This window comes from Rutilus rutilus (assembly GCF_951802725.1).
Source record: "Rutilus rutilus genome assembly, chromosome: 3".
Taxonomy (NCBI): Eukaryota; Metazoa; Chordata; class Actinopteri; order Cypriniformes; family Leuciscidae; genus Rutilus; species Rutilus rutilus.
In genome coordinates this window covers 28,004,725-28,021,274 of record NC_140211.1, presented here as the reverse complement: position 1 = coordinate 28,021,274, position 16,550 = coordinate 28,004,725, and the positions used below count along the sequence as shown (strand labels likewise).

Here is a 16,550-nt window from a genome sequence, read left to right as displayed (position 1 = left end):
AAAACCCATTCATATTTAAAATGACTAAACTGATTAAACTAAACTGAACGCCTTCTGATATTTCAGTCTTGACATCTTGAAATGTAAGCAAGGGCATTTTTTCATTTTATAACAGACAATAGGTTATATTTCAACACTTTAATACAAAGTAGGAAAGAATGACATATGCAATAAAATACTTTCCACATACTCAATATTTTGACAAATATCCTTCAAAAATGGACTATTTGACCAGAGAACATGTCACAACCAAGCAGAAAAAAAGTTTCCTCATCATTTTTAAATGTCACATTGTCTTTAAAAAAATTCTAAAAACATACTTAAGATAGTGTCATTTTCAGTGTCATATCCCCGCTCACATTTTCAGTTACTTTAGAAAAATAATTATACTCTTTGAAATAGCATACTGAATGAATATTACAGTGAAAATATTAAGCTTTAAATGAACCTGTCACTTATTTTTTTTCTCAACAATTGAATGTTGGTGAGCATGCCTAGATTTGAAGAATGGCTTGGGAACCAAAAGATGACCAAATATCCTATTTCTTATTTAATTTCCTTATTCTTAGTCACAGTGTCCTCATACCTACATTCATCAATTATATTTACCAAATGGTTAGACAGCCAATTTACATCTCACATATGCCATTGGAGAGTTTCTCTCCCAGTGCAACTGCACATCTACTTTTAATGGCTTTACTCATAAGAAGACACAAATATTGTGTATTGTGTGGGGCAATTATGTCTAGCATAGAAATATGGGGGGAAAAAACAGGATCAAACCGACACCTAAATAATCTTTTGTACATTTTTGATGTGGTACAATTTAAGATTAATATAATATTAATTTAAAGGGAATGGGATAAAAACCATCAACCAGGGCAAATATGCTTCAAGGCACACTACATGAGCATACTCAAACATGACTGACTTTATATGTACCAATGTCTGGGGCAAAAAATGACAAACAAACGTATGTGGATGACCACCTTGGCCTTTACAACGAATTTACACTAAACACAGTTATTTCCAATATCGTATACATAAAAAAAAAAAAAAAAAAACTAAAAGTTATACTGTATCTATTCTATTTGACCCTTAATATATTAATCATTTCAAAACTATGTAAAAATTTGAAACCTTTGCATTTGCCTCTTTGAACAGTGCTTTTCTTAGTTTTCTACAGCTTTGGGGTAGACACGAGCAGGCAATAATAACATTAAAAATCATGGAAAAATATGTTCGTCTCAGTTGTAATCTAAGATTTGGTATCGCTTGACGATTTTGTCAAGGCATTTGAAAATGAAAGAAAAAAACCTTTAGTATGTAGTTGAAACACTAACACAGTCTCAGCTTAGAAATTTTGTTGTACACTTTGAGATGAGAACCCTTGATGCTGTATTTAGCTTTAACCATCAAACAAACAGGAATAATACCCTCTTGAAACAGGAGCATTATGGTAAATATTCTCACTCAGAGCTTGTTGCTTTACTCATCAAGCTAATACTTTATATAACCTGGTTGTGTGCCTTTTAACCCGAGCTTCTGAAACATGCTCAATAAACAGCTATAGTAACAACCTCACAAAGGTCAACTCCAAAATAAATCGTAATCAAACATGAACATCGGCTGTTTTTAGATAGCATCGAGCATGCTTCATGTGTCTCACATTCCCACCATTGACAACAGAACATATCCAACTGAAACAGGCAAATTCAGGTTAGCGTAAGACTTTTAGCAAGCAGAACAAGGATCTGTCTTAAATTCCTTCTCATGACAAAAGAAACTCAGAACCAAATATCTGCTTTGTACAACATTAAGCGTTCCGCTGAAACTCTATTGGCAGGGAACATTCGAGTGCCACTCAAAATCACATTCAAAACGGAGGCATTTTAACAAGGGGCAATGGGTTTTGTGTTATATTCTGATGTATTACACGGGACAACATACGGGAATGTTCCCTATGATGGATACTGATTATGTACCTTCTATAACAGGAATGTCCCTATGTTTATGATGGAGGAGATCTGAGATCAAAGACAGACATGTTAGACTGACTGAAGGTCCACATCCAGTAGTGTGGCACCTACAGTCCTTTTGTTCTCACAGGCTTTTCTGAGATCCATTATAAAACAGTAGAAAAATATATTTACAGTCATTATTCATCCAGCCGAATCTTTGGACAGTGTCGTTAAGAGGTTTCTCGGGATATCCAGCCGCTCTCCGACAAAAAATTCAGAATCCGTTTTTTCAGCACCTTGTCCAGGTAGCTGGGTAGGCGGCTTTTCGAGGGAATGCCCTGCCGTTTCTGTAAGTGATCTTTGATGATGATAGTCTTGACAGTCAGATAGCGCGTAGGACTAAGGTTCATAGAGTTGCACAGTACCTTCTCCCGATCCGACAGCAGCTCAAAGCCAGACAGGTTCTCGATAGCTGAGAACTCACTGTCCTTCCCCTCCTCTTTAATGGCACTGACTCCTCCACCGCCGCCAAGCGCACCTCCTGCTCCAACCCCTCCTCCAAGCCCGGCCGCTCCTCCTCCACCACTGCTGCCTCTCTTTGAGCCAGCAACACTTTTGTTCTCTTTCCGTTTTTCCCGTTTGTGGCGTGCCGCCTCATACTCGGCCGACTCGTCGAGTCTCATGATGCCATTTCGCCGATAACGCTGAAGCTCCCGAACCTTCGCCCGTAGCATGCGCTCTTTGTGCATGTTATCGAAGAATTCTTCAAACTCACGCTGTGGCATGAACTGGCAAAGACCACGTAGTTTGGTCCGTTGCTCCTTCTCTTCCTTGGTGATTTTGCGTTTCGGGGTTGCTGCTGCGGAGGAGCCCAGCGGCCCTGTTGGAATGATGGTAGTAACGCCCCCCAATCCAAGAGCACCACCTGCACCCCCAACCCCTCCTGTTCCACCTGGTCGTTCTCGCTCTTTATCTTTTTTGTCCCGTCCCAGAAAGGCTGGCACTAAATTGTAGTCACGAGCAATGTTTTTGCGCCGCTGGCGCTCACGCAGCTTCCGCACGTACATGTCCACGTGGGCTCGCTTCATCTCAATCTCAATATCTTCATCGTCGTAGTTTACAGACAACCCACTGATGAGTTTCTCTGCCTCCTGGTCATATTCAATCTCGTAGTCGTCCCGAAGCGGCATGTATCCAAGCTGCTGCTGCTCCGCCACAGATATGTCTAGTGGGGGCAACGGGGTAGTCAAACTAGGAGACAGCGGACCTCCACTCGGGCAAGTGTGGTCTGTCACGCGGTTGGGGATGCTGTCAGGGATGCAGGCTTTGCCCAGATTCCCATGGATATACATGCTCACATAATGGTCCATGACCTCCTGAGGGGTGCGCGATGCACCAACATGGGCTGCCATATCCTCCTAACACAGAAATAATCAAAGTTAAAGGGTTAGTTCATCTAAAAAGGAAAATTCGTCATAATTTACTCACTCTCATGTAGTTTCAAATCCATAAGACTTTCGTTCATCTTCAAAACATAGGCTAAGTGAAGATGAGGTGACTTTGTATCTTCAGAAGACTTAGATTAAACAGGGTGAATCATGTGTAATACATTTGCAACATTTTTTATACATTTTTTGATGACTTTCAATGAAGGAGCAAAAGTCTCTCAGGTTTCATTTAAAATATCTTCATCTGTGTTTTGAAGATGAACAAAAGTTTTATGCGCTTGGAACAACATAAGAGCGAGTAAATGATTACAAAATTATACTTTTTCGGAGAACTATCCCTTTAATATGTCAAAGGGATAGTTCTCCGAAAAAGTATAATTTGAGGCAGGTCATAATAATGTGAAAGTTACAAACACAAACATAAATAGTTCTTATAAATTATTACATAAATATTACTATTGAGTTAATGCAAATATTACTGAATCAACAAAATTGCTTTCGGTACAAGTGCACACAGTACAGTTTGTTCTCTCCGTGTATATATTAAGTTATATATTCATATCTTATGAATGACAAAAACTGTAATGCACCACAGACCTAGGGAATCTGCTAGGTTCTTTAAAAGAATACTTTCTCTAAGTTTCTTCATTGAGCAATGCATCATTTGTTTGCATTGCAATGCATCAGACTACTTGTGTGGAGGTGCACACTTGGCAATACATGGAAGTTTATTAAACCCCCTCAATATGAACTCAATAGAGAATCGTACCCAGTTACCAAATCCATATTGCTCGATGGCATCGAGCAGCGACTGTTCTTCCCTGCTAGTCCATCCTCCCTCTGCTTCGGGACCCCAGAGCGAAAAGCGCCCGCCGTCAACTTGCTGATAGGCATGCCATCGTCTATGGTTGCCGATTTCGGCACCCGCGGAGAAGCACTCCGGGCAAAGTTCAATATCTTGACATTCGGCACAGCGAATCCGCAAATTCGTTACATCTGCCAGGCAGTTCACACAGTACTTCTTCCCTAGGTCGGCCATATTGCTTACTACCGCTTGTTGTTGGAAGCAGCAGTGGCGCGGGGGAGGACATGCGCAGTAGAGTATCACTGGTCACGCCGCTGCGTCTCATTAATATTAACAGTAACACAGCAAATGCTTGTGATTGGCTTTCGCTCTGGGTGTCCATGGCAACACACACGCACTCCCATACAGACACAAAATAGTTGAGGCAAGCGCTGTTTCGTGAGATAAACGTTGGTTATTTTAGATAAATTACAGGAAATTATTTTTTATTCTATTTTAAAAAATCGTGTGTAAATTCAACTAAATAAAATGGAAGAGGGCTCATTAGTTCATGAAGAAAGCCTTGTTTTAGAAAATAACACGCCGGTGGAAAACACTGAAACGTTTGAGGATAGAACAGAGGCAACAAGTGCGCAAGAAATTGAAGAAACTGAACCTCCTAATATTTCAGAAGCTGTTGAGGATGATGTGGTCGAGCAGGGTTCACACCTCTCATTTGGCGTCCTCACAGAAGACACGTCCGGTGCTGAGACAAGTGGACCACAGCAGGAAGAAACCGAGTCTAGGCAACATATGATAACAGAAGAAAAAGATGAAATAGAACTGCTTATAAATGAGAACTCGGAGGACACTGATGGTCCTGAAATAGAACATTTCATTGATGATCTTTTATCACGTGAGGACACTGAGGAGGAGGAGGAGGAGGAGAGACTTCCAACTCCTGACCCAAAAAATGAGAGGACCAGCCCTTATAATGAATCACTGGTTCCTGCAGAAGAGGAAGAGTTTGGCCTATGCATCAACAATAAGGAACATATGGATCTGCTACATGAACTACAGGCTAGGAATGAAGAGCTTAGACAGCTAAATGTTCAGCTGCAGACCAAAATAGCAGAATACCTCAGCAAGAAGACCAGTGCCAAACTGGAAGGAGATATCTCAGGACAGGAGCAGTACCAAAAGTACATGGAGCTAATGGAGGACCTGGGAGTGCAGCACCACCGTTGCTCAGAGCTCCACCAACAGCAGACTGAGGAGCTCCGCCAGCAGAGCTTAGAGAAACTGAACCAGGTGAAGCAGGAGTTGAGATCATTTGCTGCACTGAAATATGAGGCTGCCATGACAGCGCTGACTGGTAAGGTGAACAAACAGGCAGCACTGGCAAAGGTGGAGCAGCTGCAGGCTGACGGACTGAAGCAGGAAGACAAGCTGGCATGTGTGCGTCTCAACAGTATCAAGCTCAAGAACAAAATATGTCAATTTGAGATGGCTTTTAGATCCAAACAGGAGCTGGCTGATGGCTTGCTGCTGATGGACTTTGAGCAGCTCAAAGCAGAGAACAAGACATTTAAAGACAAGATAAATGAGCGTAATGTGGAGCTATGTATTCTTAAAACGAAGGTTGCCAGCTCTGTGCAGGTAAATCACTTTGTTTAATTCCTGAAAACATCACCTAAACATCTTTCTTTCTTTCTTAATTTCTTTCTTTCTGTCAACTCATATTGAAATTAGTTTTTGTGGTCATCAGGATGTTAAAACATTTTTTTATTAATATATTTAATTATATATCAATATATTATTTCAAATAGCTAAGCAGCTAAATGCGCAACTGTACACATAATACTGTATGTCTTTTGAAATGTTGTTGTGTATGGAAAGCTATTCTTTGTATTTATTTGAGCAAACTGTGTTGTTTTAGAAGTTTTTAATGTAATTTCTACACATTTTTTTGTCCCACAACCTCAGGGCATTTCTCATGTGAAAGAGAAGCTGCATTTCATGCAGATAGAGAATAAGGCCAAACACACTCAACTTGCCAAGGCAGACACGTTGGTGGCTCTTAAACGTGAAGTACTGACACGTACCCGACAGGTTCGTGACGGCCTACGCGCAGACAATCTAAAGCTGCAGAAGCGATGTGGCCTGCTGGGAAACACCACACTACTGCGGGACTTTGAGGAGAAGGTAGACACCTCTGAATGCCTGCAGCAGAGACTGGAGATGTTAAAAAGACGTCACGCTGAGCTCATACTGAAGTGTGCCGGAGTGAAGCAGAAGATTGAGCAAAGCAAACCAGAGTCCCAGTGACATCACATAATATGTAACTTGACAAAGTAACATAAACAAAAGTGAAAATGTCTGGTGAGAAATACTAAGAAATAATCAAATTTGTCATCTTAGCATTCAAATATTATATCTTAGTTGTTTTCTTATCGTGATTGTTACAGTGCCAGCAGATGGCGCTATTTCTTATGTCTTACCTTGCCAGCTAATTGTCTTACGTGTTCTGATATCACTACCTGATATTCTGGCATCTGTTGATATTTAAGCCTATTTAAACTATACAAGTGCTTATAAAGGTTTGTGGTCACCAAACAATGGATGCCAGTTTTGGTTTATGCACATGACTAACTACTGACTACTTTAAAGGATGCTGTTGAATTCTTGATTCTTCAGTGCAAAGCAAAAGTAATTTAAATGGCCTTTCTGATCTAATTTACTGCATCAATAATTCACAAAGGCAGCATTATTTGACAAAAGTACAGAGACAGTAAGAACATGGACATGGTCATAGAAGATTTTACTTCAATGTGTATAACTTGCTGCACAACCTGCAATTTAGGCATTACATGTCTGTATTTAAATGCTCATACAGATATATGATATAGATTAATAAAAACAACAACAGCAAAAGGTAATATAGTCTGACTGGCCACAGTGGCCGATTATTACTTGGACACAGATATAATAAACATCCTACTGCCTTAAACTCCTTCAACATCCACATACGTAAAACTAACAAACAATGCACAATACTTTATTCAAGGTTTTTCCTGGCTCAAAATGAGGTGGAGAAGAAACCACTTTTTACAAGCAAATATTTTAGTTATTTAACAATAAGTTAATTAGATTGTTATTTTGAGGACACTATCATATACTGTGTTTCCCACAGGATTTTGTGAAAGTGTGGTGGCTGGACTTTGGTCCTGCTATGGGTCCGGGGGCTATGCTCCCTCGTAAGGAAATTTTGTACATTTTAAAGCTAAATTCATTAATCTGGTGCACTTTGAGAGTTCAAAATTGAGAGCTCCAACCCATGTTCAGTGTGCAAATTGAACAAAGGAAAAAGTCTGTGCATTGAATGGGGGCTTTAGGACTCGTGCGCTAGAGATGTGCAGATCAGCTCTAACGTCACCTGAATCCACTGTTAAAAATAAATCATCCACCCGCCAACTGCTCAAATGTATGATATTCTCTGATTTAGATATCTGCACCTGATCATCACAGTACAATTATTCAAATTCTCAGTGTTAAGCATGATGATATGGTAACATATCACACAGAAGTAGGCTGCTTTTAAATGAACATTTATTTAAAATAAAAGTTCTTCTTTGGCTAAATAAAATTTCTTTAATAGCCTAAACACAGGCTTTACTCCCTTCAACCTTAAATTATCACTGTTTCATTACATCATTGTTGGAAAACACTCTTATCAGAACAATTTCTGTTCAGCTTGTTTATATTTTTAGTTAAAGCTGTTAAGTTATAAAGCAATCTCATGTAGGGTTTTTCCTTTGTGTATTATATCATGACCACTAGAAGGTGCTCTAGGGGCATGTTTTCCTTGATTGTTTTTCCCTGAAGAGAAATACGTTGTTGATAACGAAAGTAAAGTGACTCAAGTTCGTTGCTTACATTAATGTACCTGTCTACTCACCATACATGTGCTCTCTTTACACTCCAGCTCCAGACATCATTACTCCGCTATCACCCTGGTAAATGAAAACAGACTCATTTAGTTCATATTCATCTGCTCACCATTATTCTGACTGTTCCATTACTCACCTGCCAGCTGGTAAATTCATCACTGTCAGTAAATACCCTGTTTGGCTTTAACCTTATCGCTGTCTCCGAGTCTGGTGTTCCCTGACAGAAGACCAGACCGTACCAACATGAACCCATCAGGGTATTCACCTGTCCACCCCAGTGACCTGCTCCTATCCCTCTCATAAGCTGGCCGCCCTCTAGAAGACCATGTGAAGGAGTTCCTAGAGCTGTCCCACCTGGTGTCCTGAAGCAACGACACTCTGAAGGCCGTCTCCTGGAGTGGGTTGGATGATCATCTCTTCAAACATCTACCAGTGGGAACTACCAACTGTACCCTTAAACTATATGTAGAATATGTACTGTGGCTGAGTGGTTCCTCCACTTGGTAGGAGTGGTTGGTAATGTCACATAATTATGCTCCCTATCTGCCCATCTTCAACACCCCAGACATCTAATCAGAAACTACATTTCCCAGCATCCCTCCTGTCCCTCGCCTGCACTCACTCGGCCATCACCCACACCTATTTCCCATCAGCACTTCAATCTGCACCAGAATGTAAGAACACAGCTCACACTCACTCTTTGTCTGGTCTCAACTACGGACAATAGACTACTTACCCACTCTACTTACCTTTTGGATCTCCCTGTGATTCTCCAGCGATCTCCTTGTAAATCTCCCTGTGATACTCCAGCAATCTCCTGTAAATCTGCTCTTTGGAATATTACACGTACCTGTCTACTCACCATACTCCTGTGAAGAGGTGTGTGCTCTCTCTACACTCCCGCTCCAGTCATCATTGCTTTGATAATTTTCGCCCCATTTCAAATCTACAGTTTCTTTCTAAAATACTGGAAAGGATTGTTGCAGCCCAGGTCCGGGATCGTCTTTCTGATAATAGTTTGTATGTGCAATTTCAATCTGGTTTCCATCATAGTGTTGAGACTGCATTAGTTACAGTTTTTCTCAATTGTTTACACACAAATACTGGTACTTGAGACACAATGACCACAACATGTAACTCATTCACCAACCCCCTGAACCAATTCTGCTAAACTACAAGCACAATTCCTGCTTTACACTCAAATGGCAGTTCTAAAACACACTTTTTTCAAAACACTACACACAATTCTCTGCTTTTGGCACAATTTTCATGCAGAAAATCTCTTGTTTTCACAAGGAACACACTGCCATTCAAATATGCACACTGACTCATCACATGGGCAAACACCCGTCACACAGTTTTACAATTAGCAATCAGAGCTTTAGCATAAAAGGGCAACAGGTGAGCTCTTCAATGGATCAATGGATGCCAACATTGGAATTTTTTTTTTTTTTTTTTTACTGTAACTGTATACAGTAAATTCTTCTGTTTTGTATGTAGACCACTGTATGTACAACTTTGTGTTGGTTGGGATGTACACTGTGTACATTGTTTTTGTGGGAAAAATAAAATATATTTGTTACCGTGTATTTGTGTGTTCTGAGTATAAAAACAATATTCTCAAATATTTTACAACACACTTACACTCACCTAAAGGATTATTAGGAACACCTGTTCAATTTCTCATTAATGCAATTATCTAATCAACCAATCACATGGCAGTTGCTTCAATGCATTTAGGGGTGTGGTCCTGGTCAAGACAATCTCCTGAACTCCAAACTGAATGTCAGAATGGGAAAGAAAGGTGATTTAAGCAATTTTGAGCGTGGCATGGTTGTTGGTGCCAGACGGGCCGGTCTGAGTATTTCACAATCTGCTCAGTTACTGGGATTTTCACGCACAACCATTTCTAGGGTTTACAAAGAATGGTGTGAAAAGGGAAAAACATCCAGTATGCGGCAGTCCTGTGGGCGAAAATGCTAGTGGTGGGCAGATTGAGGCTTCGTGAAACAATGAAACAGTTGAACCAAATGGGCCATATTGTTTCGAGGCTTTGAATCAATCCGACACCCGTCTCAACGGTGACACCTAGTGGTCACTTGCAGGTGTTGATCTGAAACAACCTTGATGAGCCATTAAAAAGTGTTTTTTTATTGTATTTTTCTAAAATGTGAAGCTTGTAACCTATAGGCTCCTCACTGTGCATAATGTTATTTTGGTCCTGCAAAATGAATATTAATAAAAGAAACCAAGCCACAATGTCTCACTTTTTTAGAGATTTTTATTCAAAAATATTAATTTCTCTGCTGTGGAAGGACTTAGGGCCAATCTCATTTCTCTGTCTTACCCCTTCCCCTTCCCCTACCCCTTTGTCTGCGTCTTCAAACGTTTCTCTAAGAAATGAGACACCACTCGATTACCGTTTGCGTCATCTTCCCTTTCCGCTAGCTGGCTGCTACGTCAACAGAGGCGATACGCGTTGACATAAAACAAACGAAGATGCCGTCGTCTCGGGTTGTTATATCGATTGCCTGGTCTCTCTTTATCTTTGCACGCTTGTGTGCCATCAGTCAAAGACATTGTTTCATTGTATTTAATGGCGGCGCCGGCGACACCATAAGCAAAACATTAGCAAACGGCAAATAGCGCATAGCTGCTAGCTAGCGGTTAACTAGTGATTCAAAACAAAAACATTACAATTAAAACCGCTTGAACGTTTTATTAAAGGTATCATAAAACACGAGTGTCATTAAACTGCTGAAAATACATACATTTGTGCGACTCACTTCTGAGAAATTCCTACCCCTCTCTTTCAAGTGTGGTCCTCCGCAGACTTCGTTTCAAGGGCTATGTAGCCCTACGCCTTGGCCCTAGCCCTTAATCAAAATGAGAATTGGGACGCCACTTCCCCTCACATGAACGCGCAAAACCGAGGGGAAGGGGTAAGAGTAAGGGGTAAGACAGAGAAATGAGACGCAGCCTTAGCCTACTATGTCACTATATCACCAAAAATCTGCTATCTCAAAATCAAACTCCTCTCACAAAAACCCACGAGGTCAATATGCGTTGATTTCACTTTTATACAAATGTGCGATTGTGTGGTCTGTTCCCGACCGTGTCAATCAAACGCTGATTCGGCGGACCACACCTGATGAAACACTTCGAGGCTTCGTTTGGCCATAGTCACGTGACATGGGTGTTTTGAATCACGCTTCGGATCAGTGTTTCGAAATATCTGCGCTTCGGGATCTCGCAAAGCTTCGGAACGACTGTTTCGCGTCAGCCATCCCTAGAAAATGCCTTGTTGATGCTAGAGGTCAGAGGAGAATGGGCCGACTGATTCAAGCTGATAGAAGAGCAACTTTGACTGAAATAACCACTCGTTACAACCGAGGTATGCAGCAAAGCATTTGTGAAGCCACAACACGCACAACCTTGAGGCGGATGGGCTACAACAGCAGAAGACCCCACCGGGTACCAATCATCTCCACTACAAATAGGAAAAAGAGGCTACAATTTGCACGAGCTTACCATAATTGGACAGTTGAAGACTGGAAAAATGTTGCCTGGTCTGATGAGTCTCGATTTCTGTTGAGACATTCAGATGGTAGAGTCAGAATTTGGCGTAAACAGAATGAGAACATGGATCCATCATGCCTTCCACTGTGCAGGCTGGTGGTGGTGGTGTAATGGTGTGGGGGATGTTTTCTTGGCACACTTTAGGCCCCTTAGTGCCAATTGGGCATCGTTTAAATGCCACGGCCTACCTGAGCATTGTTTCTGACCATGTCCATCCCTTTATGACCAGTCATGTACCCATCCTCTGATGGCTACTTCCAGCAGGATAATGCACCACGTCACAAAGCTCGAATCATTTCAAATTGGTTTCTTGAACATGACAATGAGTTCACTGTACTAAAATGGCCCCCACAGTCACCAGATCTCAACCCAATAGAGCATCTTTGGGATGTGGTGGAACGGGAGCTTCGTGCCCTGGATGTGCACCCCACAAATCTCCATCAACTGCAAGATGCTATCCTATCAATATGGGCCAACATTTCTAAAGAATGCTTTCGAATCAATGCTTGTTGAATCAATGCCACGTAGAATTAAGGCAGTTCTGAAGGCGAAAGGGGGTCAAACACAGTATTAGTATGGTGTTCCTAATAATCCTTTAGGTGAGTGTATGTATGTACTGTCTGTAGTAAGTGGAACACTGAACAAAAAAAAGGCCTAAGTCATTATGATGAATGGAGAAGAAGTGTTTTCCATTCATCTTAGTGTTTTACATTGAGCACATCAGTGTTCAACTGGTTCTTATAAATGTCTATTCATATGATGGTTTGTGTGTGTCATTTGAAAACAAAATACCATTTTGAGAAGAAATAACATTGTTTTGAATGTAAAGTTTCATTTTGCAGGAGAATTGAGGGTTTTGCCCATTGTGTGTGTGTTTTTTGATTAGTGTGTAGAGTTCTGAGAATATGAGGCATGCTTTCAGAAAATGTGTGTAAACAATTGAGAAAAACTGTAAGATCTCAAATGACTTACTGTCAGCTGCTGGCTCTGGACTTTTATCTGTACTTATTCTGCTCAATTTGAGTGCAGCATTTAATACTATCTCGCACAGCATTCTGTTAGACAGATTGAAGTCTATTGGAATCCCCTTGACTTGGTTTTCGATCCTACTTTATGGATCATACTCAATTTGTACAGCTGAAGCAGTTTAGATCAAAGCCTTCGTACATCAATATGGGTGTTCCGCAGGGCTCAGTTTTTGGTCCTCTTTTATTTATTATTTACTGTATATTTTACACCTTGGATATATTTTTAGGAAATTTGGCATTCAATTCCATTGCTATGCAAATGACACCCAACTTTACCAATCCTCCAAACCTATCTCTACTCTTCCTCCATCTGTCCCCTCAGATTGTTTAGCAGAGATTAAAGAGTGGTTTTTCATAAACTTAACAGCAGTAAAACCAATCTGGCCCAATCTAAATGTTCCTCTGCGAATATTGATAACTTTCCAGTGTCTGTTTCTAAACAGGTTAAAAGTTTGGGTGTCATCTTGACAATACTCTATCATTCGAAGCACATATAAACAGTGTATTTCCACATGCATTAGTAACTGACTTCTTACAGCTCTTTCAGTAAAGAGCACTGCGATTCTTGTTCATGCTTTAGTCACTTCCTTGATTACTGTTACACTCTTTTTTATGGCCTGCCTTCAAAGCTTCTCTGCAAAACTCCAGCTAGAACAGAATTCAGCTGCTTGAATTATTTGCAGAACTTCTCTAGCTGAACACATTACTCCCAAACTACAACACTTGCATTGGCTCCTGGTTAAATATCATATTGATTTAAAAATTCTTCTTCTTACTTACAAGGCACTCAATAATCTTGCCCCTTCATACTTATCTGACCTTCTTCATATTTACACAGATCATCTTCTGCACTTACTCCCTCCAACTCGCACTTCTATGTTCATGCAGCTCCTTATTTATGGAACTTATTCCCACAGGATGTGCGAAACAGTGAAAGTCTTTATATTTGAATAGTTTGTCGCAGTGCCGGCAGATGGCCGACAGTCAGCAAAGGTGACCAGCTCTGTCTCATTCGTCTAATAAAGAAATCGATTTCACCTTGGCATTGTGAGTCTATTTGAATCAAACAAGTTCTTATAGTGGTTAGTGCTCAGCAAACAAAGAATGTTTCAGTTTAAGCACATGACTTTTGCATGTCAGATGGGAAACATGCTTCAGCTATATTTTCCCTGCTATTGCTAGTTGCTGTAGTTCATGCTGGAACATTCAAAGAATTTTTACAAGACCTGATTCCATTACTAAAGAAAAATGTTTTCCATTTCACATTATAGGTGATTTTTTTAAATTTATTTTTACACAATCTATTTTCAAAACTATGCATAGCGTACGGCCTTCGACAGGAAATGTATTTAGAGGTGGTAGGGGTCATGGGCATAAGCCTCCAACCACAAATTCAAGTGTTCCGCTGACTAGTCTGAGGTGTTATGTTCTAGTGACACCTTGTAAGTAGGTGAGAAACTAGTGCTATTATAAGACAACACCATCATCGCATTCTGTAAAAGAAAAAATTTGTTATGCAATACTGTGCTGTTCTTTTAACAATTAAAACAAAATCCAAAATGAAGTTATTAGAGAAAACAGGCTTGTATCTGAGTCACCCTTACAGTATTCCATTTGATAAGTCTGTCTTGTTTGAGGTCATGCTTTAATAATCATGTATGATTTTTACTTTGGAATTCACATTGACACAAGGTTAATGTAGTAGCATGAATATCACTATTGTTATTATTATGAATGATCTTGCTTTTAGAAGTAATTCATTAATACTATGTGAATTTATTTTAATGCTGACAGTCACAGTAACTTCATATAGGGAGCAATTTAAGGTCTACTAGCTTTAAGAAACTTATAAGAGATCCATGTTAATGACCTCTCATAAAAATTGCAACTCATTGACAGGTTGTATTCAGAAGGAACATATTTTGGTTCTGTCTTTAACTTACACCTCTTACTAGTATTCTTTTATTATAATTGTTTTGACTAAAAGACTTCAGGTGCGCAAAATGAGCAATGCATTTATTTTGTAATCCTAAATACTGGAACTCCAGTCCAAAGCTTTTCTCCTGGTTTAATTGAAACATGCAGTATTTTTTAATACTTTAGTCACACTACACTTACTGTCTCTGCTATCTGTGATGTGTGGTGTTGTGTCTGCTTTACTGAATACTGTCCTCTTTACACTAAAGGATCTTGTTGAATTAATTGTTCTTGAGTGCAAAACAGTAAAAATGTAATATATAAGGGCCTGGTTTATATATGAGGCTTAGATAAAGCCAGGAATAGGCTTTAGTTCAATTAGGACGGTCAAGTAGCTTTACAAACGTGCCTTAGAAAAAACATTACTGATGTGCATCTTGAGACAAAACAATGGCACATATTTTAAGATATGTCAGTGTAAGTTGCTTTCAGTTAAAACAGCTCAAACATGCATTTTAGTCTCGGACTACCTTAAGCCTTGTCTGTGAAACCGGGCAAAGTTTTTTTGATTTTTTTTTATGAACAAAGATAAGAGATCAGTAATTACTGACACTTAAATTGATACATTTAAATTGATGTATCATTCAATAATCATTCAAGCATTCAAAGATTCATCACAAGGGGATTTGTCTTCTGTTTTACTTTATTAGAATTAAGAGCATCATATAAGCTTAATTGTTAATGCAAATTTCTTAAAAATTGAACATGTTAAATTTTTTAACAATCATGAATCATGTTGTCTTTTTACATGCATTGCTTTCCAATAAAAGTAACATTACAGTAGCAAGGTAGAACACATTTTTCATGACGCCACATGATAATAATGAAAAAAATGACAGATCATAGAAAGAAGGTTACTGAGTTAATTCTTGGGTTAAGAATCAAGTTAAATCACTCCTTTGAGTACGCAGATCATTGCCACAACTGCATCACTATAAGTCACGATCATCGATCTTTTTAAGGGCACTCTTCACCCATTTCAGCGCAGGGTTCACACAGATACGAAGATGCTTCTGTGTGACAAGACTGTTAGAAAGAAAAGATCACAGTTTACAAACATACACAATTCATTTCTATTCCGCAATATGACAAATTACACATTATGAAAGTTTAATACAATCATTTACCTCTATTGTTTACAGAAAGAGGAATTTAAATTAAAACAGGCAATGGCAAAACTCACATGACTCCAGGTTTACTGCAATCCACTTTCGTCTCCATGTAGGAAGTAACTTTACTGATGGGGATTATTCTTGGATGATAATTAAAACAGCATTCGTCCGGCATATTGGCATCTGTGTTGAAAAAAAGTTATTTACTTGTGTAATAAATTGATTTCTCATAAACATTAATCATCTAAAAGTTAATATAAACATTGTAAACAAATCACTGTATCACTAATTCACTCTTAGAAATGAGTTTCACACTGACAAATAAATGTTTGTTGATTCACATCTTTGAACAGATAATGAAGGATTTGTTTGACTTACAGTTGGCCAGTACACCAGACTGGAGGAATGCAACCGCCAGAAGTCCAACAAAAAGACAAAGACAATAATGACGCATGGCTGCAGATTTTGCTTCTCGAGATAATACTGATAACAATAGGAGAATGGCCAACACACTTCACCATGGACTTTAAAGGTAGAAGGGGAGGGGGCGAGTGTGGTTTGGTAAGGGGGAAGGTTATAGGTGAGAAAATGTTCCACTGTGAATCATAACTGAAAAAAAGAGTGATCACAGGAAACAGTTATGCGGTTATTTCATGTAGCAAAACTGCAGCTCCCATGACTCACCATCTTAATCTTAAGTCTACAGTGCCA

At 39.5% G+C, this 16,550-nt stretch overlaps 2 protein-coding genes and 1 long non-coding RNA gene across 3 annotated transcripts; 1 reads left to right on the top strand and 2 right to left on the bottom strand.

Annotated features, from left to right (window-relative positions):
* Window positions 1-123: 123 nt before the first annotated feature.
* tada2b (transcriptional adaptor 2B) lies at window positions 124-4,477 on the bottom strand. The gene is made up of 2 exons (XM_084405218.1): window positions 4,179-4,477; window positions 124-3,379 (listed from the first exon to the last, which is right to left on the bottom strand). The coding sequence occupies exons 1-2, from the start codon at window positions 4,446-4,448 to the stop codon at window positions 2,192-2,194; spliced, it is 1,458 nt and encodes a 485-aa protein (XP_084261344.1). The 5' UTR covers window positions 4,449-4,477; the 3' UTR covers window positions 124-2,191.
* cfap184 (cilia and flagella associated protein 184) lies at window positions 4,476-6,980 on the top strand. The gene is made up of 2 exons (XM_084405219.1): window positions 4,476-5,852; window positions 6,180-6,980. The coding sequence occupies exons 1-2, from the start codon at window positions 4,743-4,745 to the stop codon at window positions 6,519-6,521; spliced, it is 1,452 nt and encodes a 483-aa protein (XP_084261345.1). The 5' UTR covers window positions 4,476-4,742; the 3' UTR covers window positions 6,522-6,980.
* An 8,372-nt stretch (window positions 6,981-15,352) lies between these two features.
* On the bottom strand, window positions 15,353-16,358 carry LOC311288491. Its single transcript, XR_014626937.1, has 3 exons — window positions 16,218-16,358; window positions 15,911-16,022; window positions 15,353-15,753 (listed from the first exon to the last, which is right to left on the bottom strand). It is a non-coding gene; the product is annotated as an uncharacterized lncRNA (long non-coding RNA).
* Between the last annotated feature and the right edge of the window lie 192 nt (window positions 16,359-16,550).

What these genes read in the sequence shown, in the direction of transcription:
- tada2b (XM_084405218.1), bottom strand. Translation starts at nt 4,448, where the DNA reads ATGGCCGACCTAGGGAAGAAGTACTGTGTGAACTGCCTGGCAGATGTA. An exon ending in AATATGGATTTGGTAACTGG is followed by an intron (nt 3,380 to 4,178) that starts GTACGATTCTCT and finishes TTTCTGTGTTAG; the next exon opens with GAGGATATGGCAGCCCATGT.
- cfap184 (XM_084405219.1), top strand. Translation starts at nt 4,743, where the DNA reads ATGGAAGAGGGCTCATTAGTTCATGAAGAAAGCCTTGTTTTAGAAAAT. An exon ending in AGGTTGCCAGCTCTGTGCAG is followed by an intron (nt 5,853 to 6,179) that starts GTAAATCACTTT and finishes CCACAACCTCAG; the next exon opens with GGCATTTCTCATGTGAAAGA.